This window comes from Macaca mulatta, chromosome 20 (assembly GCF_049350105.2).
Source record: "Macaca mulatta isolate MMU2019108-1 chromosome 20, T2T-MMU8v2.0, whole genome shotgun sequence".
NCBI classification, from domain to species: Eukaryota; Metazoa; Chordata; class Mammalia; order Primates; family Cercopithecidae; genus Macaca; species Macaca mulatta.
This window is the reverse complement of record NC_133425.1, coordinates 11,085,002-11,103,772: the sequence shown is the minus strand read 5'-3', so window position 1 is coordinate 11,103,772 and position 18,771 is coordinate 11,085,002. Positions and strand designations below refer to the sequence as shown.

The 18,771-nt window shown below is 39.9% G+C and overlaps 1 protein-coding gene across 6 annotated transcripts in view; it reads left to right on the top strand.

Annotated features, from left to right (window-relative positions):
• GRIN2A (glutamate ionotropic receptor NMDA type subunit 2A) overlaps window positions 1-18,771 on the top strand; it is a 431,556-nt gene that overhangs the window by 283,646 nt on the left and 129,139 nt on the right. For all 6 annotated transcript variants that reach the window (XM_028840946.2, XM_028840945.2, XM_077987200.1 and 3 more), the window contains one exon: window positions 9,439-9,553. In XM_028840946.2, coding sequence (XP_028696779.1) covers window positions 9,439-9,553 — 115 coding nt within the window. The remainder of the gene's footprint in view (window positions 1-9,438; window positions 9,554-18,771) is intronic.

Below are 18,771 nucleotides of genomic sequence, written 5' to 3'. Positions count from 1 at the left end.
TGGATTACAGCCTTTGTACCATAGAAGCTTCACCCACCAGTAAGCCCAGTCCAGGGGATGCTGTGAGCTCTGAACTATCAGATGAGCTCCTCCTCTCTCCTTGGGGTAGGGCCTAGATGAGCTCTCGTTGCCTCCCTTGCAGGACTGGAATTAGAAGCCAAAATGATTCTCCAGCATTTAAAAGAAAGCTTTTGACCCAAAATTTTAGGAGGAAGACGACAATTATGTGAAACCATGACAACTACTGCTACCCCTACTATCGTTTAGCAGACACCCATAATGTGCCAAGCACTCTGCTGGCCGTTATCATGTTCTGTATCTCATTAGACATCATTTAATGTGATCCCTATAATTACCCAGTGACATGGCTGTTATGACCTCACTTTTACAGAAAAGGAAACAAATCTGACTCTCAGAACTGAGGATACTTGCCTGAGGTTGAAAGCCAGAAAACTGAATTCTAACTCAGGCTATCCAATTCTTGCAATATTGCCTCTTGGCAGTTGTTGCACCAGAATCGAATATTTAGTGTGCAGGATCCTAGAGACCTATGTCTGCTCATTCATTTGTTCATTTATTTCACAGGTACTTTTAAGATGCGGCTTAAAAGTCAGGACACACCCTCTTCTAGGTGTTTTAGAGTTGTAGTGATCAGAACAAAGACCCCTGCCCTTATCGAGATTTTTATTTTCTGTCCTAAAATCATTAAAATTCAGTATTGCTCAGCTAGTACAACTAGCATTATTTTTTTAATTGGCCACAATAGAATTTGTGTTAAAGAGTAAACAATACTTTTCTCCTTATAAAAATCCCTTTCTTTTTTCTGTTTCTTTATGCTGTGGTTTCTGAGCCCGTTTTAGTGTATCTCTGTGTTGGAGTTACTATTTTTCTCCCTTGACTTTTTTTTTTTTTTTTTTTTTTGAGACAAGAGTTTCGCTCTCGTTGCCCAGGCTGGAGTGCAATGGCACAATCTCTGCTCACCACAACCTCCACCTCCTGGGTTCAAGCGATTTTCCTGTCTCAGCTACGTGAGTAGCGGGGATTATAGGTGCCCACCACTACGCCCGGCTAATTTTTGGTATTTTTAGTAGAGATGGAGTTTCACCATGTTGGCCAGGCTGGTCTCAAACTCCTGACCTCAGGTGATCCACCTGCCTCGGCCTCCCAAAGTGCTGGGATTATAGGAGTGAGCCACTGCACCTGGTCTTCTCTGCCTTGACATTTAAGTCTTGGCTCTGCTGTCAAGCCTTTTTAATTGTTCATGGGGAACCGGAAACCACCAATGGTACTGTATATGAAATTGAGCACCAGAGCAAAGAGAAAGGTGCTGCCATCGAAAGACAGCACAAGGATGTTCAGAGGAAGAAGAGAACGAGGAGGTGAATGAGTTGGGAATTGAAAACTGGCAAAAGTAGAGTGAAGTTGTACTAAAGAGGGATGAGGATGCATTTGTGCCCATGAGGGAGTAGTTAATGGAAGATGAGAAAGCACTAAGACAGACATCAAAGTTGAAGGGATTTGCAAACACCAGGAGAATGCTTGTAAGAGAAAGAAAAAAAGCCTCTAAAAATGAACATGTCTTGAGAATTGAAAAGAGGTTAAAGAAAACGGCAACTGTGTTTTCAAAAACATGTAAATTAAATGACAGACTAAGAAACTGTGACACCTCAAGCAGTTCAAGGAGGCATTTAAGAGACACTGTGATTCAGGAAATGTCCCTGGGAACTTCAGAAATGGCAAAGCAGATGGAAAATTAACCAAAAATTGAGAAACACTAAATGGGTTATGGTGGCATTTGTGAATCAGTAAGAGAATTAAAGTCTAAGGGAAAATAGTGAATAATAAATACATCTAGAGAACATCTCAAATAATTCGATTTTGGAAGTTAAAGGAGACTTTTGACTATAAGGCGAAAGAGATAAAATAGAAATCTGGAGGAATGAGATATTTTAAGTCATAGTTAAAGAAACTTATGCAGCCCATTATGGTTGGCTGTTCACACAAGGACAGAGGGATTCTGGAAATGAGTATACTAAATGGCAAGGGGAAGCATGGTTTTAAAAAGCATTGCATTTGTAGTAGGGTGTTAGAAAATATGACAGGGTGGAAAAAGAGTGAAAACTACATGGAAAATTTGCATCAATGTAACTACTGTTTATTAATAGCTGTATGCCAGTCATTGTGCTAGGCATTTTATGTGAACTATGAAGTTAGGTTAAACCATATGAAACTGTCATGGCTAGTTTATATGGTTTAACTTAATCCATTTTTGCAAAAAAAGGAAATGGAGGCTCAGTAGATTTTAAATATGCTGCCCAAGGTGCCAGGTACTGTCTCACTGTAAAGCCTCTTCTCCTTCCCTGATGTCATGAAACCTTGACAACATAGAAGCAGCAAGTTATTCTTTTATTCATTCTGCACATGTTCAGCACCAGCTTTGTGCCACACACCCTGTTTAGCACTAGAAATACAATACTAAACAAGGCAGATGAGGTCCCTGCTTCCATGATTACAGTCTACCAGTTAAAAACAAAAGTAAAGGCACAAAGACAGTCTAGAACAGCTGTCCATTAGGAATAAAATGCGAGTCACGTGCAACTTAAATTTTTTGGTAGCCCATTAAAAAAGTGAAGAGAGGCAGATAAAATTAATTTTAATAATATATTTTATTTAACCCAACATGTCTAAATGAACATGAAATCAACCTAAAATTATTTATGAGACCTTTTACTCTTGAAAAATACAGGCTTCAAAATTCTGTTTGTAGTTTTACATGGATGACACATTTCAATTCAGACTAACCACATTTCAAATGCTCAATAGCTACATGTGGTTGGTGGCTATGTAATGTGATAGTAGGCCTAGAGAGAATTGGACAATTCTGGCCCCATTTCTTTTCAATCATAATATAGGAAATATTGCCTGCCTATTTTTCAGTGTTATCTCTGATCACCATGCATCACCATTCATAGAGCACAAAACACAAGGGGAAGAGAAATGTTTATTTCACCTGGACTTCAACGTCATACACTTAACACTGTAAATACCAGAGGAAATGTGTATATATATGTACATATTTTATGTATTTTATATATGTAATATGTAAACATATATATTATATATATATATATATATTATATATATATATATATATATATATATATATATATATATATATATATATTTAGTGTTGTGTCATTGACAATAAAAAACAGCTTAGCACTTTACCACCAGTGACTGACAACACAGAAGTGGTCTTGGCAAATCACTAGAGTCTTCCCCTTCTCTATCTGCCAGCATGCTTCTATGTACTTATTGCTCCTGACGGAGATATTGAAGCTGTAATTTGAGGCTTAGAAGCAGTCAGAATTTCTGACATTTTATCTGACCACTAAAGCTTTATGATCAATTTTGTAGAGATAAGCAAAACAATGATAATATTTTACTGTTTAATACAAGTGCTCAGCAGGTGTTAATGGGAACTGATCAATGTGGTGTAAAATGGTATTTCCCTAGGTAAATAACTCTGCTCTGGAGCAAGTTTAAATGGGAAGAAAGCCCATGGAAATATGGATTGTCCTTTCTAGAAATTGGATGGGGGAATTGAAGGTAATAGGTACTTGCTCCCTGCCAACTTCATAATGAAATTACTGTTCAGCAGAAATTTCTGTTAGAGGTTGTTTTTCCCCCCCTCCCAAGGGACTGAAGACTTTTAATAGAAAAAGAAAGACAATATTAACATTAAGTATATGGAGTCATTTGCCCAGAATATTGAATCTTAAAGGAATACAGAAAAATCTGAAGCATGAGGATTTCTGCATAGTTATTTTCATATAATCTGAAGAAGACTGTTTGCGTCTCAATAATCACTCTGCTAATTCCATCTGATTTTACTACAAAATGGAAGAAAAGGGAACAAGTGGAGAACATGGAGATGGGAAATTAAAGAAGGAGATTTTAAGTAAATTAAACTGGCAAATCCAAAGAAAGGTGCTCAACTGCGTCTGCTACCTTCTTGATTAAAACAATCACTGTGTTGGCTGGGCGTGGTGGCTCACACCTGTAATTGCAGCACTTTGGGAGGCTAAGGCAGGTGGATCATTTGAGGTCAGGAGTTCGAGACCAGCCTGGCCAACATGGTGCAACCCTGTCTCTACTAAAAATAGGAGAATTAGCCGGAAGTGGTGGCAGGTACCTGTAATCCCAGCTACTTGGGAGGCTGAAGCAGGAGAATTGCTTGAACCTGGGAGGCGGAGGTTGCAGTGAGCTGAGATTGCACCGCTGCATCCAGCCTGGGTGACAGAGTGAGACCCCGTTTCAAAAAGCAAAAACAAACAAACAAAAAACCCCCAAAAAAGTTGCTGTGACATTCAGTTCATGTTATGTAACCTTGTGAATGGCTCTCCCCAGGACCAAGTGTCTATATCGAAACCAAAGCATTTATTCCCTAATCCAGCATTTCCAAACAGATAATAAACTGGATATTTCCAAATTTCTTGATAATTTCCTAAATTTTTCACTTTTCCCACATTTGGGACACTAGGTAGACTCAACCTGAACTACATTCACCCCAAAGTGTTGGATAATTGAAACCTGGCTTAAGATCTCATTGTACTCAATAAGAAACACCTCAGTGAGTTGGTCACCCTAATTATGAACTTAGGGCAGCAGGTACAGAGTGACTGGTAACTTATCTTCTGCTAGCTGAGGTCAAGGCCACTGGTGGTCTTTGTCAGTTGTTTTTGTATTGAAATTCCATTGCAGTTGCCTGCCTATCTGTCCAATCTCTTCATTCCAACTGTTGCTTTCTTTGACCGTTGTCTCTATTCCTTGCTTGGGTTACTACAAAGCCTCATCTGTTTGCCCATCTGCATCTTACAAACTTGCAATTAAAGTCTAAAGGGAAATAGTGAATAATAAATTTGTCTATGATGAAGTCTAAACTCCATAGTACAGTCTATATAGTACTTACTTACCTGACTCCTGCGTCTGTCTCTAGCTTCCTCTCCCAAGTTGCTTTCCCACTTGCCCCCCACTTCCCTGCCATTCTGAACTGACTGCAGCTCATTGAACATGTCATGGTGTTTCAGGATTCTCTGCCTTGGACTTTGCATTTTCTCCATGTGCATGAGCCAGAGCTGCTCAACTTTTCCTTCGTCTTCCTTTTCAGCACAACCCAAATCCCTTCCAGTTTGTTTCCTTATTCCAGTCATGGAATCACCATAGAATCAGCCACTCCTTCTCTTATGCTTTCCAACAACTTAGTCAAAATCTCTATTTTTACACTTACTATTCTTTGTTACATTTATTTTGTGTGTCTCTCTCTCTCCAATCTTGAAAAATTAAGTATTTTTGGTCATTTTTGTATCATTTTCCTAGCATAGTTCTGCTACAGGGTGTGATATATAGGAGGTACTCAAACATGCCTAATGGATGGAAGAATAGATGAATATATTAATGAATGTATTGATGGATAGATGGATGAATGGATGGATTAATGAGTGGATGGATGAATGCACTGATAGATGGATGGATAGATGAATGGACAGGTAAGTGTATTGATGATGGATGGATAGATGAATGACTGCATTGACAGATGGATGGAAGGATAGATATATAGATGGTTGAATGTATGGATGGGTGGATGTCCCTTTGGTAATGATCTGTCAATATACTCATTTGTCAGACATTAACTGAGCCCCCACAGTATGTCAGACAATGTGACAGAGCTAAAAATAACCATGGGAAACAGAACCAAAATGTCAGCTTAAAAAATAAAAACAGCTTAACTTAGGCTCAATAAGTTACTTTGAAAGCCTGCTAATAATGAGGAATTTGACTCCAGTTCTCCACTAAACACTCAGTCCATGCAAATGTCTTCTTTAGAGTCTCAATAAGGAGTGTGAGGTGGAGCACCCCTAGTTGTGTGTATCTGGACCATGTTCATTTAGTTCATCAAACTCGGGCCAGGAAACATCAAAGGGAAGAAGGAAGAGAGAATAAAAAGTTTCAATTGTTTAGATAATGAATGGTTTTTAAGCCATGAACAAAAATGTTAAAGTCCCCTCAAGTGCAGAGAATCATTTTCACTTCTGCCCCTATTGGCCGCAAATCTGAGTGTATCGCTCCTCTACTTAAAATCTTTCCTGGCTCTCCGTGACCTTCTGAACAAATCCAAACCCTTCAGTGTGTCCATTATGATCTGGCTTCAGGGATCCTCTGCAGACTCATCCCACTGCACATAATATAACCGTCAGCTTTACTAAGCCGTTTCCTACTTCCTCTAGCCTGTGTTACTACCTTTGCTGACTCTTTACTTAAGATGATCCCTCTGCCCAGAATGCGTTCTCCTGCCTCAACCCCTTCACCCATTAAGATTCCCTGGGAAGCCCTCCCCAGATTCCCCAGGTTAAGTTAGGGACCCTTTTGTCTGTGTTCTTTCATCTTCTTACATTTACTCTCCATCAGTGAATAAGTGGCATTATAGGTGCTGTCATTGTTTATGTGTCTATGCCATTGAATTATAAGAATGTGGGTAAGAGAGAAGACAAATACTGTGTTGGTTTTTTTTCTATATCTGGAAGACTTACTATAAGCCCTGACTTATATACCAGGCATACAGTAAATAGTTGTTAAATCAAGAAAATACCTTTCGGGCGTGGTGGCTCATGCCTGTAATCCCAGCACTTTGGGAGCCAGAGGCAGGCAGATCACCTGAGGTCAGGAATTCAGAACCAGCCTGGCCAACATGGTGAAACCCTGTCTCTACTAAAAATACAAAAATTAGCTGGGTGTGGTGGTGGGCACCTGTAACCCCAGCTACTCGGGAGGCTGAGGCGGGAGAATCACTTGAACCTGGGAGGTGGAGGTTGCAGTGAGCAGAGATTGTACCAGTGTACTACAGTCTGGACTACAGAGTGAGACTCCATCTCAAAACAAAACAAAACACAAACAGACAACAACAACAAAAAACCTTTCTAGGAAATGATAAGAGATACCCCAAATAAACCAAATAGAATAGTGATTATCCTTTGTTCCTTCTAGAATAGCAGTGTTTTAGTTTTCTGTTTGTTAAAGTATTTGATTGCAGAGAACTTGAAGAATACAAAGATACATAAAAGAAAATGAAAAATACCTGTAACCCTTTTAGACATAGATAAGCTCAGTTTTTATTCTCTTTTCTGCTTCTTTAACATTAAGTAGTAAGCGTTTTCTCTGTATTAATTTGTCTTCAAAACATGATTTTCAATGACCCAGATAGTCTACTGAATAAATACACAATATTTGCTCTTTTCCTTTTCCCCAATTTCTTCACTTTGTCCTTGGAAACCAAATTCTCCCCCATACAACACCACCGTCAGTCTCTTCTGCACCATGCTGGTCCGGGGATGTACGTGTGACCCAATAGGCCATTGTCTCTTTTTGAAATTTCTTGTAGCCTAGTTCTCTTCTTCTTTTTCTCCTTCTTCTTCTCCTTCTCCTTCTTCTCCTTTTCCTTCTCCTTCTCCTTCTTCTTCATTCTTCTTCTTTCTTCTTCTCCTGCTTCCTCCTCCTTCCTCTTCTTCTTCTTTTTTTCTTTCTTTCTTTCTTTTTTTTTTTTAACTTTTTAGCATCTCTGGATGTTAATGGAATATGAAGCAAGAGACACAGTATCTTTCTGGGAAAGTCTTTGAATGCTTCAATCCACCATATTATATTTATCTTGTGTCTGCTAAGTGGCCACCACCATGTTGTCTCAGATGTCTTTAATGACATCACCTTTTTCTCAAACTGCAAGGAGAGTGGAACCCTTGGGAAACCTCTCACCTGAAATCTGGGAGATGAAGTCTGCCTTGGCTCCCTGAGTTCAGCCCGAGTACAGGCCAAGGTGGCTTTGAGGAGTGATGAGGGTATAAATGTTGTAAGGCAGACAGACGTTACCTGCAATGAAAACACCTAGACTAAAAGTTAAGTTTATACATGTTACATAGGTAGATTCTAGGAGTCATCCTTGATGCCTCTTTCTCCCCTCCCCTCATCTAATCTTTCACTAAATACCTCCTAAATATCTCTCCACTCAGTCTTGTTTGCTGTTGCTTTTTCTCTTCCTTCTTCTCTTCTTTGGCCACAACCAGAGTCAAAGCCACCATTATCTTTGACCTGGATTATAAGAATAGCATAAGTAGTCCCCCTGTACCTGCTCTGGTTCCCCTCCAATCTGTTCACTACACAGTCTTCAACTAACATGATCTGTTACCTCTTTGATGTCACCCTTGCTTCTATGTCTTCCCATAGTTTTTTGTTTGTTTGTTTGTTTGTTTGTTTTTCTGAAACGGAGTTTCACACTTGTTGCCCAGGCTGGAGTGCAATGGCAGGATCTCAGCTCACCGCGACCTCTGCCTCCCGGGTTCAAGCGATTCTCCTGCCTCGGCCTCCTGAGTAACTGGGAATACAGGTGTACACCACTATGCCCAGCTAATTTTTTTGTATTTTTAGTAGAGATGGGATTTCTCCATGTTAGTCAGGCTGGTCTCGAACTCCCGACCTCAGGTGATTCTCCTACCTCAACCTCCCAAAGTGCTGGGATTACAGATGGGAGCCACCGTGCCTGCACCTTCCCATGGTTTTAAGACAGACATTTAACATAGTCTCTAAAATCCTGCACTTTCTGTTCCTATTCATCTTCTCAGCCTCGCCTGATCTCACATTTTCTTGTCTTTCTCTGCTTCAGCCTCACTGGTCTGCATTCAGTTCCTTGTATGCACACCACGGAGTCTTTGTACGTGTTGTCTCTTTTGCTGGTTTGTGTCTTTTCTTGCCTATGAATGCCAACTCATCCTTCAGATCAAGCTGCACTTCCTCAGCCTTGCCTCACCCCTATTTCACTTTCTTATAGTATACTCTCCTCTCCCTTGTAGCATTTGTCATAAATCTGTGATTAATCAATTAATGTCTATCCTCCCCCTTAGACTCTAAACTTCATGAGGGTAGGAATCATGTTCATTTTCTTATTTACCCTGAATCAACTAGCTGAGTCCTGGCATGTAGCAAATGCTTAATATATATTAGTTGAATAAATAATGAATAATGGAATGTCATTTTTTCAACACTGAATGCCATGTGGTTTATGAGCAAGCAGCTTCCTTCAGGGAATCTTGTTAGAGTATAATAGAATGTGCTTTCAGATCTTCCTGTAAGAAGATCATTTGAATATAGGTCTATGGATCTGGCAGCACAAAAAACTTACATTCCACGTGTTAATTACAGTCAATTACTAAAGCATGGTCAACTAGCAATGGTTGCACGAGTATTAATACTTCTACAGAGAGGCTTCTTGTGATGAATATAGCTTTGTAAGTTTATAATTTTTCAGTATTCCATTAATGGTGGCATCTACTTAATTGTTTGATTGCTCTAATTATTTCCTAAAATTTTGTCTTTCTGTCTTCCCCTTTGTAGATTTATGGTCAATGTTACATGGGATGGCAAAGACTTATCCTTCACTGAGGAAGGCTACCAGGTGCATCCCAGGCTGGTGGTGATTGTGCTGAACAAAGACCGGGAATGGGAAAAGGTGAGCATCCTTCTGCGTGCTGAATGCAGGGGAGGGAAGAAAGCATGGACAATAAAGGAGCTCACAGTGCTTCTTTCTCCCACGCATTTCCTGTTGAGCTGCTCTAGATCCCATCTCACAGCCGAGAGCACGTCTTTCTTGCAACAAGGCCGACTAAATGTTTAAGGTGCAATTGGAATGCTTTCCCTGGGTGAACTGTGGTAATTGTGTGATGTTCTCTATGTCTGTTCTCAAATCCCAGTAGGATAGATCTGAACTTAGGATAATTTAAAGACAGTGAAGTTTGGGTTGCAGCATTACACTAGTAAGTATTGACTATATAGCAATGATCACACAAGTTTGCCTAAACTTCCTAATTGTGTGCCATAGTCATTGCCATATGAATGAACCCTCTGTATTTTCATGTACTTGGTCTTTCGCTTTAAATAAACTCATTTTAAAAACTTAAATGTATCACTTCTGTAAATCATGAGTTAGAGAGGGAGGTTATTTTTCTTATAAAGCATATTTTCAACTACATGTATATTAGCTATTGAAAAATACAAAAAAATCAGTGTGCCAAGAAAAAAGTCATCATCTTACGTACCATACATGTCGTGACCTGGGTCAGAGAGGAGAGACATCACAGGAAATTTACAGATGCTCTCACACATGCAATGACAATATCTGGTCCAGCTGCCCTCCCTCCTCCTCCATAATTAAATGCTTAAGTTAGTCGCTACAATTTCTTTTTTTTTTTTTTTTTGAGACGGAGTCTTGCTCTGTTGCCCAGGCTGGAGTGCAGTGGCACGATCTCGGCTCACTGCAAGCTCCGCTTCTCAGGTTCACGCCATTCTCCTGCCTCAGCCTCCTGAGTAGCTGGGAGTACAGGCGCCCGCCACCACGCCCGGCTAATTTTTTTGTATTTTTAGTAGCGACGGGGTTTCACCGTGGTCTCGATCTCCTGACCTTGTGATCCGCCCGCCTCGGCCTCCCAAAGTGCTGGGATAACAGGCGTGAGCCACCGCGCCCGGCAGTCGCTACAATTTCATATAAAGGCTAGAATAAAAGAGATCAGAAAGCCTATGTTGTTATGTTGTTATCTTATTTTTTTGTTTTTTTGTTTTTGACAATCATTGCATGACCTCTGAACTACTTTAGCATCTTGAAATTTATCGTCACTTAGTACATCAAATGGAGGCCTGAGTGACCCTAGAGGGAAGGAAGATATAGGATGTGCTGTGGGAGACATAATGTAATTGACTGAAATCAGGGGGAAATACTATGCAAACAAAAGCATTGACTTTGGGGAGACAATGACAGATTCCTAGAAAAGAACAGTGAGGAGGAAGCTTAGGAAAGTTTTGCATGCTACACCCAACAGCTGTAAAATGCACAGCCTTTCAAGTGCACATGGGAAATCCACCAAAGTAGACTACATTCTGGAGCATAAAACAAAAGTCTCAATGTGTTTAGAAGACCTGAAATGATGGAGGCTGCATTCTTTGATCATAACAGCATTAAAATAAAAACTAGCAACAAAAATATATCTAGAAAATCCCCAAATATTTGGAAATGGCAACACACTTCTAAACCACCTATAGGTCAAAGAAGAAATCAGAAAGACATTAGAAAATACTTTGGCCGGAATGATAATGAAAACACAAAATATCAAAATTTGAAGAATAAGATTGAAGGCATACTAAGAAATTCGTAGCTTTAACTGCTTATAATATAAAAGGAAAGTGTGAATTCAGTGTCAATGATTTAAGCTTATAAATTTAGAAGTTAGAAAAGAGCAAAGTAAACAAATGAAGTAGGAGAAAAAAATAATAAATACAGGAGTAAAAATCAACAAGGTGGAACACAAGCCATAGACAAAAATCAACAAAGCCAAAAGCTAGTTCTTTGAAATGACTAATAAAATTCATAATCCCTAGCAGTAATGATCACACAAAAGAGAGAAAACACAAATAAGCCAATATTAAAAATGCAAGACGGACTATCACTTACACACACTACAGATCCTACAGGCATTAAAAAGATGAAAATAATATTATGAAAAATTTATGACAACAAATTTGACAATATAGATAAAATGGGCAGATTCTGAAGAAACAAAATTTTCTACAACTGACATGAAGGAATTGACAATCTAAGTAGCTCAATATAGATAAAATGGGCAAATTCTGAAGAAACACAGTTTTCTACAACTGAGATGTAGGAATTGACAATCTGAATAGCTCATATTTGCTGAAAAACTGAAAATATACCTAAAAACTTTCCTATTTTAAAAAGACAAAAGAGAAACTCCTGGCCCAGATGGCTTTGCTTTGTACTATAACAAACATTTAAAAGAAATAACAGCACTCTATACAAAGTTTTTCAATATGTTACTAATCATAATCTAATAATATTTTTTAAAAAGGATAATACATCATGGATAAGTGGGAGCTATCTTAGGAATACAAGATTCGTTTAACATTGAAAAATTAAATTAATTTTCCATATTAACAAGAGCAAAGGGGGAAATATGGTCATTTCAATAGATGCAGAAAAAACATTTGACAAAATTCAATATCCAGTTATGATAAAGATGGTAAATTCCTCAATCTGATAAAGGGTATCTATGAAAAACCTATAATATATAATATATATCTATTTATATATATTATGCATATAATATGTATTATATGCACATATGCATATCATGAGATTATTTGACAATTTTTAAGTTTTTCTATTCTAAGTTATGGTACTGTGCATAAAATATATATATTAAATAAGCTTATATCTTATTTAATGATGAAATAATGAAAATAGATCCACATAGGGGCATTCAAATGATTTTTGATGAATGATTATGACAACAGGGAAAAGGAAAGTCTTTTTAATAAATGGTATTGGATTAACGGGCAATCTACATGGAATAAAAAAAAAACCTTGACCCATTGCTCACGTTAAGCACAAATAATTACTTGAAGTAGATTGCAGACTTAAATGTAAAAGATAAAACTATAAACTTTCTAGAAGAAAATATAGGAGAATATTTTTGTGATCTGTGAGCCTCAGATTTCTTAAACCAAATATGAAAAACTATTCAGTAGTAGATAAACTGTACTTCATCAAAATTAAAAAGTTTTGCTCATCTGAAGACATTGTTAGAAAATAAAAAAGAGATCTGGGCATGGTGGCTCACGCTTGTAATTCCAGTAGTTTGGGAGGCCAAGGCAGGTGGACCACCTGAGGTCAGGAGTTTGAGACCAGCCTGACCAATATGGTGAAACCCTGTCTCTACTAAAAATACAAAAATTAGCTGGGCATGGTGGCATGCACCAGTGGTCCCAGCTAGTTGGGAAGCTGAGGGACAAGAATCACTTGAATCCAGGAGATGGAGGTTCCAGTGAGCCAAGATTGAGCTACTGCACTCCAGCCTGGGCAATAGAACGAGACTCCACCTCAGCCCCCCGGGTAGCTGGGATTACAGGTGTGTGCCACCACTCCGGCTAATTTTTTATACTTTTGGTAGAGATAGAGTTTCACATGTTGACCAGGCTGGTCTCAGACTCTTGACAAGTGATCCACCCGCCTTGGCCTCCCAAACTGCTGAGATCACAGGTGTGAGCCACGTTCCTGGCCAGAAACTGTGTGTTTTTTTAAAATAAATTTAGTCATACACAAATCTTACCCAGCAATTTTACTCCTACTTATTTATTCCAAAGAAAGATAAACATATATCCAAAAAGTAATACTTGTACAAGAATGTTTATTGCAACTTTATTCATTATAGCAAAACATCAGAAATAATTCAAATGTCCATCAACAAGGAAATGGATGAACAAATTATGGTATATTAATAAAATAGAATGGCCTGGTAATATGTGCAACAACATGGATGAAAGAAAAACATTATATGGAACCAAAGAAAGACATGAAAGATTATATCGTGTGGTTCCATTTACATAAAGTTCAAGGAGAGGCAAACCTTCCCTACAGGGTTAGATACCAGAATAGTGGTTGCTTCTGTGGTTGAGTGCAGTTGACAGGACAGGGCACAGGGAATTTTCTGGAGTGATGGCAGTTATTTCCTATCTTGAACATTTGTCAAAAGGCGTTAAATTATGACACAAGATCCATTCATTTTGTTGTATGTCATTGTGCTTAATTAAAAAAAAAAAAAAAACTAAATCTGTTCTGGGTATGGTGACTCACACCTGTAATCCTAGCATTTTGGGAAGCCAAGGCAGTCAGATTGCCTGAGCTCAGGAGTTCAAGACCAACCTAGGCAACACGATGAAACCAGGTATCTACTAAAATATAAAAAAAAGCCGGGCATGGTGATGGTGCCTATAATCCCAGCTACTCGGGAGGCTGAGGCAGGAGAATCACTTGAACCTGGGAGGTGGAGGTTGCAGTAAGCTGAGATCGCACCACTGCACTTCACCCTGGGTGACAGAGCAAGACTTTGTCTCAAAACAAAACAAAATCTTAAATCCTTCAAATTGGGATACCCAGCACAATTAGCTAACAGTTTTCACAGCATTCATATTTAACCCCCTGACATGAATACCAATTATAATAACAATATGCATTGCTTATTGATCACCTCTTCTATTGATCCTTCAGTTGATCCACCAAAGCCCTGACTTCATGGTTTGTCTATTCATTTTTTCATTCAACAAAGAGTTATTAAGTGCCTACTTTGTACCAGGCACTATTCTTGATGTTTGGAGTCCATCATAAACAAGAGAAAAAATATTTTCTGTACTCAAGAAACTTAGATTCTAGTGTGTATATGGAGGAGATGAAGTAGGCTGGGATTCTATGGACTTCTGTCATGCTTAAGGGAAGTGTTAGCATCTAGTTCACTGTCCTTGGTTTTAACCTCCTTTCTTCCCTCTTATATACCCTGTAGCCCACTATGCACGTGATTTGCAACTCCATAAACGTATATAGGGTTCCTTCATGCATTTGGGACTTTGAATATGCTTTTGTTGTTGTTGCCTATAGTGTTTTATTGTATCACTACTTTCTTTTATCCATATTTCAAATCCTGATTTTCTTTTCTCTTACACATGTAAAGCCAAAATGCAATTCATGTTTTTTTCTAATCAGCCATAGGAGGTAGAGAATTGGAGCCTTTCTGCCTTATGTTGTTGGGTTTTAGGGTTTTCAACCTTTTGATGTTACACAATCTGCGATTCACTTTTGGAGCCGCCACATCATTCCCTTTGGTTGGTTTTAACCAGTCCTGGGGCAGGCTTGGCTCACACCTGTGAATTTTCTGTGCTACCTTAGAATCTGACTCATCTTCCAGGGAGCCGGTACACAAGGAGGCCACTGCAGTGCAGGTGACAGCTGCCCTTGATACACTCCATTTCCAAATACAGAAAATGCCTTTTAATATTTTGTGGGCCCTTCTTCAAATTCCTGTTGAAACATAGCAATTTCCCGTAAAAGGCAGCTTGGGGAATTGCTGCTGAGTTGAGCTTAGAATGCACAAATGCTGCCTGTAGTTGTTCTATTCTCTTGGCACTCAGGGGATCTAGTGCTTCAGAAATAACTCTGTGTGCTTCTGTCGCGAAGAAAGAGAAAGCCAGTGGAGCAGGTAAATACCAGTCATGTTATCCTTAAAGCTGCCCCCCAGCACTACACGCTGGTACAGCAGGTCAACAGAGGGGAAGGACTGCCGAGGAGGGAGCTGTTATTCTGGGACTCGGAGGCAATTTCTTTTCATCTCTGAGGTCACTCAGTGGCGTCACTGGAAGCAGCAGCGTGTAATGAGGGTGTCTGGGAAAACACAAGCCCTTAGAGGGGTGCTTGCTTTTTGCTGGGCCTTTGTATGTGGCTGGTGTGGATTATACAGACGCCGAGCACCAGGCCTGCCTGTGTGCTGCAGACACAGAACTCAGGATGGAGCAGGCTTTCTCCTACAAATCGGGACTTTCATACCTTTTCTCTCTCCCTTTTTCTTCAGTGATTTTGGTCTGCCTTGGAGTTTGATGAGTCCAAGGCTTCCCAGAGATGCTCAAAAACAAAACCCTAGATGCCTCAGCCTCAGCCTCAGCCTCAGAAGACCCTACAGCCTCAAATTCCTGGGCGTAAGGGGTCTTCCTGCCAATTAGCAGTCTAGGCCAGTACAGCCAATGCCCTGTGTATGTCAGCTTTGTGGCCAGCAGATCATTAGGTACCAGGGATGCTACAAGGATGCATAGGAAACCATCTCTCTTCTCAAGTAGCTCATAATAGAGAATTAAGCCAACCCTGGGACAACTGGATATAAGTGCTACTGGCCGTAGGACAATCCCCAGCACATAGGAGAGAGAAGGGTGAACTTGGCCCAGTCAAGAAATTCTCTAGCCAGGTGTAGTGGTTCACACCTGTAATCCCAGCACTTTGGGAGACTGAGGCAGGTAGCTCATGAGGTCAGGAGATGGAGACCATCCTGGCTAACATGATGAAACCCCATCTCTACTGAAAATACACGCACACACAAAAATTAGCTGGGTGTGATGGCGGGCACCTGTAGTCCCAACTACTTGGGAGGCTGAGGCAGGAGAATGGCGTGAACACAGGAGGCGGAGCTTACAGTGAGCCAAGATCGCACCACTGCACTCCAACCTGGCTGACAGAGCAAGACTCCATCTCAAAAAAAAAAAAAAAAAAAATTCTCTAAGTGAGAATTTCTCACTTAGAGAAATTCTTTTTAAAGCTAGAGGCATTGGAGTTGGGCCTTGAATAATAAATTGGATTTCTCTAGGCTGAACTACTTATTCTACCTGAAAAAAAATGATTTGAGGATAATTCTATTTACCATTTTAGGGTTACAGTAGCTTTATTTTATTTTATTTTTTATTTATTTATTTAGAGGCAGAATCTCATACTGTCACCCAGGCTGGAGTACAATGGCACGATCTCGGCTCACTGCAACCTCTGCTTCCTGGGTTCAAAAAATTCTCCTGTCTCAGCGTCCTGAGTAGCTAGAGTTACAGACATGTGTAACCACTCCTGGCTAACTTTTGTGTTTTTAGTAGAGACGAGGTTTCACCATGTTGGCCAGTTTGGTCTTGAACCCCTGACCTCAGGTGATCCACTTTGGCTTCCCAAAGTGCTGGGATTACAGGCATGAGGCACTGTGCCCAGCCTTACAATAGCTTTAAAATGAAAATATATGTGTGTTTATGCATACGCCTATATACACATATAGGCTAGCTTTTAAAAATTTGTTTAAGTTAACAAATAAAAATTGTATATAATTTTACTGCACATGATGTTTTGATATATTTGTACACTGTGGAAAAGCTAGATTGAACTAATTAGTGTATCCCAGACTAACTTTAAAAGAGATATATATTGAGAAAGAGATATATAAATATTTTTGAAGTTTTGACTTCAAATATAAATAGGACAAAACACATAAATATTAAAGTAAAACAAGCATTTTATTCCCCAGAGAAGATCTAATTAAAGATGATACCGATGTTCAAGAAGACATAAGGGAGACCCTTCCTTGTGTCTTCCTGAAGGAAATGTCCTGTTCTCGCTCTGATGGGTCTGTTTTTCTTTTTGTTTTCATCACTCTGTTTACATTTGGTTTCAGGTGCATTTTGCACAGAAACATGACCAGATCTCTCCCTCCAGCCCAGATCTGTCTCATGACCTCCAGACTTGCCTACAGCACCCCATGTGGCTGACCCACAGACACCCAATATCATCTTGTCCAAAGCCAAACTCATCATCTTCCTCCCACGAATATGCTTATTCGCCCGTGCCCCAACTCAGAAAGCTGTCTTCTTATTCCCCAAGCCCTAGTATTCAGCTGTCACCTGCTCCTGATGTTCCTGCCCCTTCAAACATTTTTCCTCTTTGTCAAGGACACCCTTTCCATTGATTCTATATCTGGATAGCTCAAAGTGGGTCTGCCCTTTTCCACTTCATTTCTGTAGACCTGTATACTAACTCGTAAGAGTGTTAACAGCTTGCTTTGGCATTGTTTGCCTGTTCATCTTCGCTTAGACTAGAAGCCCCAACAGGGGAAGGTCTGTTCCTTTCGTCTGCGTTTTTTCAGCTTCACCACAAGGGTTTGGGCCTAGTGCACAAATGGACCCCTCTATGATCTGTTGGTATCGACGACTTCAGCCACCATTTATTAAGAGCTACTCTGTATCAATAACTATGCTGAGAATTTTACATTCATGATCTCATTTAGTCATCTCAGTAGGTATTCATTTAATGGCTCTTCTAAAGTAGGTATTCTTCTCCCTGCTTCAGAGATGGAAATTCTGGTTCAGAGAAGCTAGTGACCAGCTTCAGATCCCCCAGCTGGTGTGTGATGGTAGAAGGATGTAAGTGGAGGTATGCCTGACCCCAAAGGCTGTGTTCGCCACCACTACATCATGTGGAACAACTGGCAGTGGGGAGGAGGTATTCTAGAGGAGAAATTTAGGGTGTTCCTCCTACCCTTAGAAAGGTGTCTGCTTCCTTTCCTCTCACTGGAGGCAGTAGATTCGGCCTGAACCCAGCTAATGAGAACTCAGGGTATAGGCATTTATTGCATCTCCCAGACCTTGTAATTTTTAATTTTTTTTAGAGACATGGTCTCACTCTGTTACCAGGCTGGAGTGCAGGCACAATCACACCTCACTACAGCCTCAAATTCCTGGGCTTAAGGGGTCTTCCTGCCTCACCCTCCCAAGTAGCTGGGGACACAAGTGCACACCACCTTGCCTGGCTAATTTTTATTTTTTTTGCAGACACAAGGTCTCGCTATGCTGCCCAGGTTGGTCTCAATCTCCTAACCTCAAACAATCCTCCCATCTTGACTTCCCAGAGTGCTGGGATTACAGGCATGAGGCACTGCACCCGGCCCCTTCTATTTTTTGGTCTACAGTAGTTTCATCTTCCAATCTGTCTCATTAAGGGAGGGGATGCACCCTGTATGTTGTGTCTTGGGTGAAATAAAGTAGATTCCAGTTATAGGATTCCTAGTACAGATATGATCAAGGAGATCTTACAAAAGCTATGATTACTCTCTTGAGTCTGTGGTTCTGACTGTGGCATATCAATGTGCTATCAGGTCTAGTGAGGCATGGTGATACATGGAGTGCAATTATTACATGATGTGATTTGTAATTATAGAATGCCATAGCTCCCTCCTATCTAAATTATTGTGTTTTAACTTTCCCATCACTACTACTACATTTAGCCTAGAAGGGCCCAGTGAGTGTCAAGATCTCAAT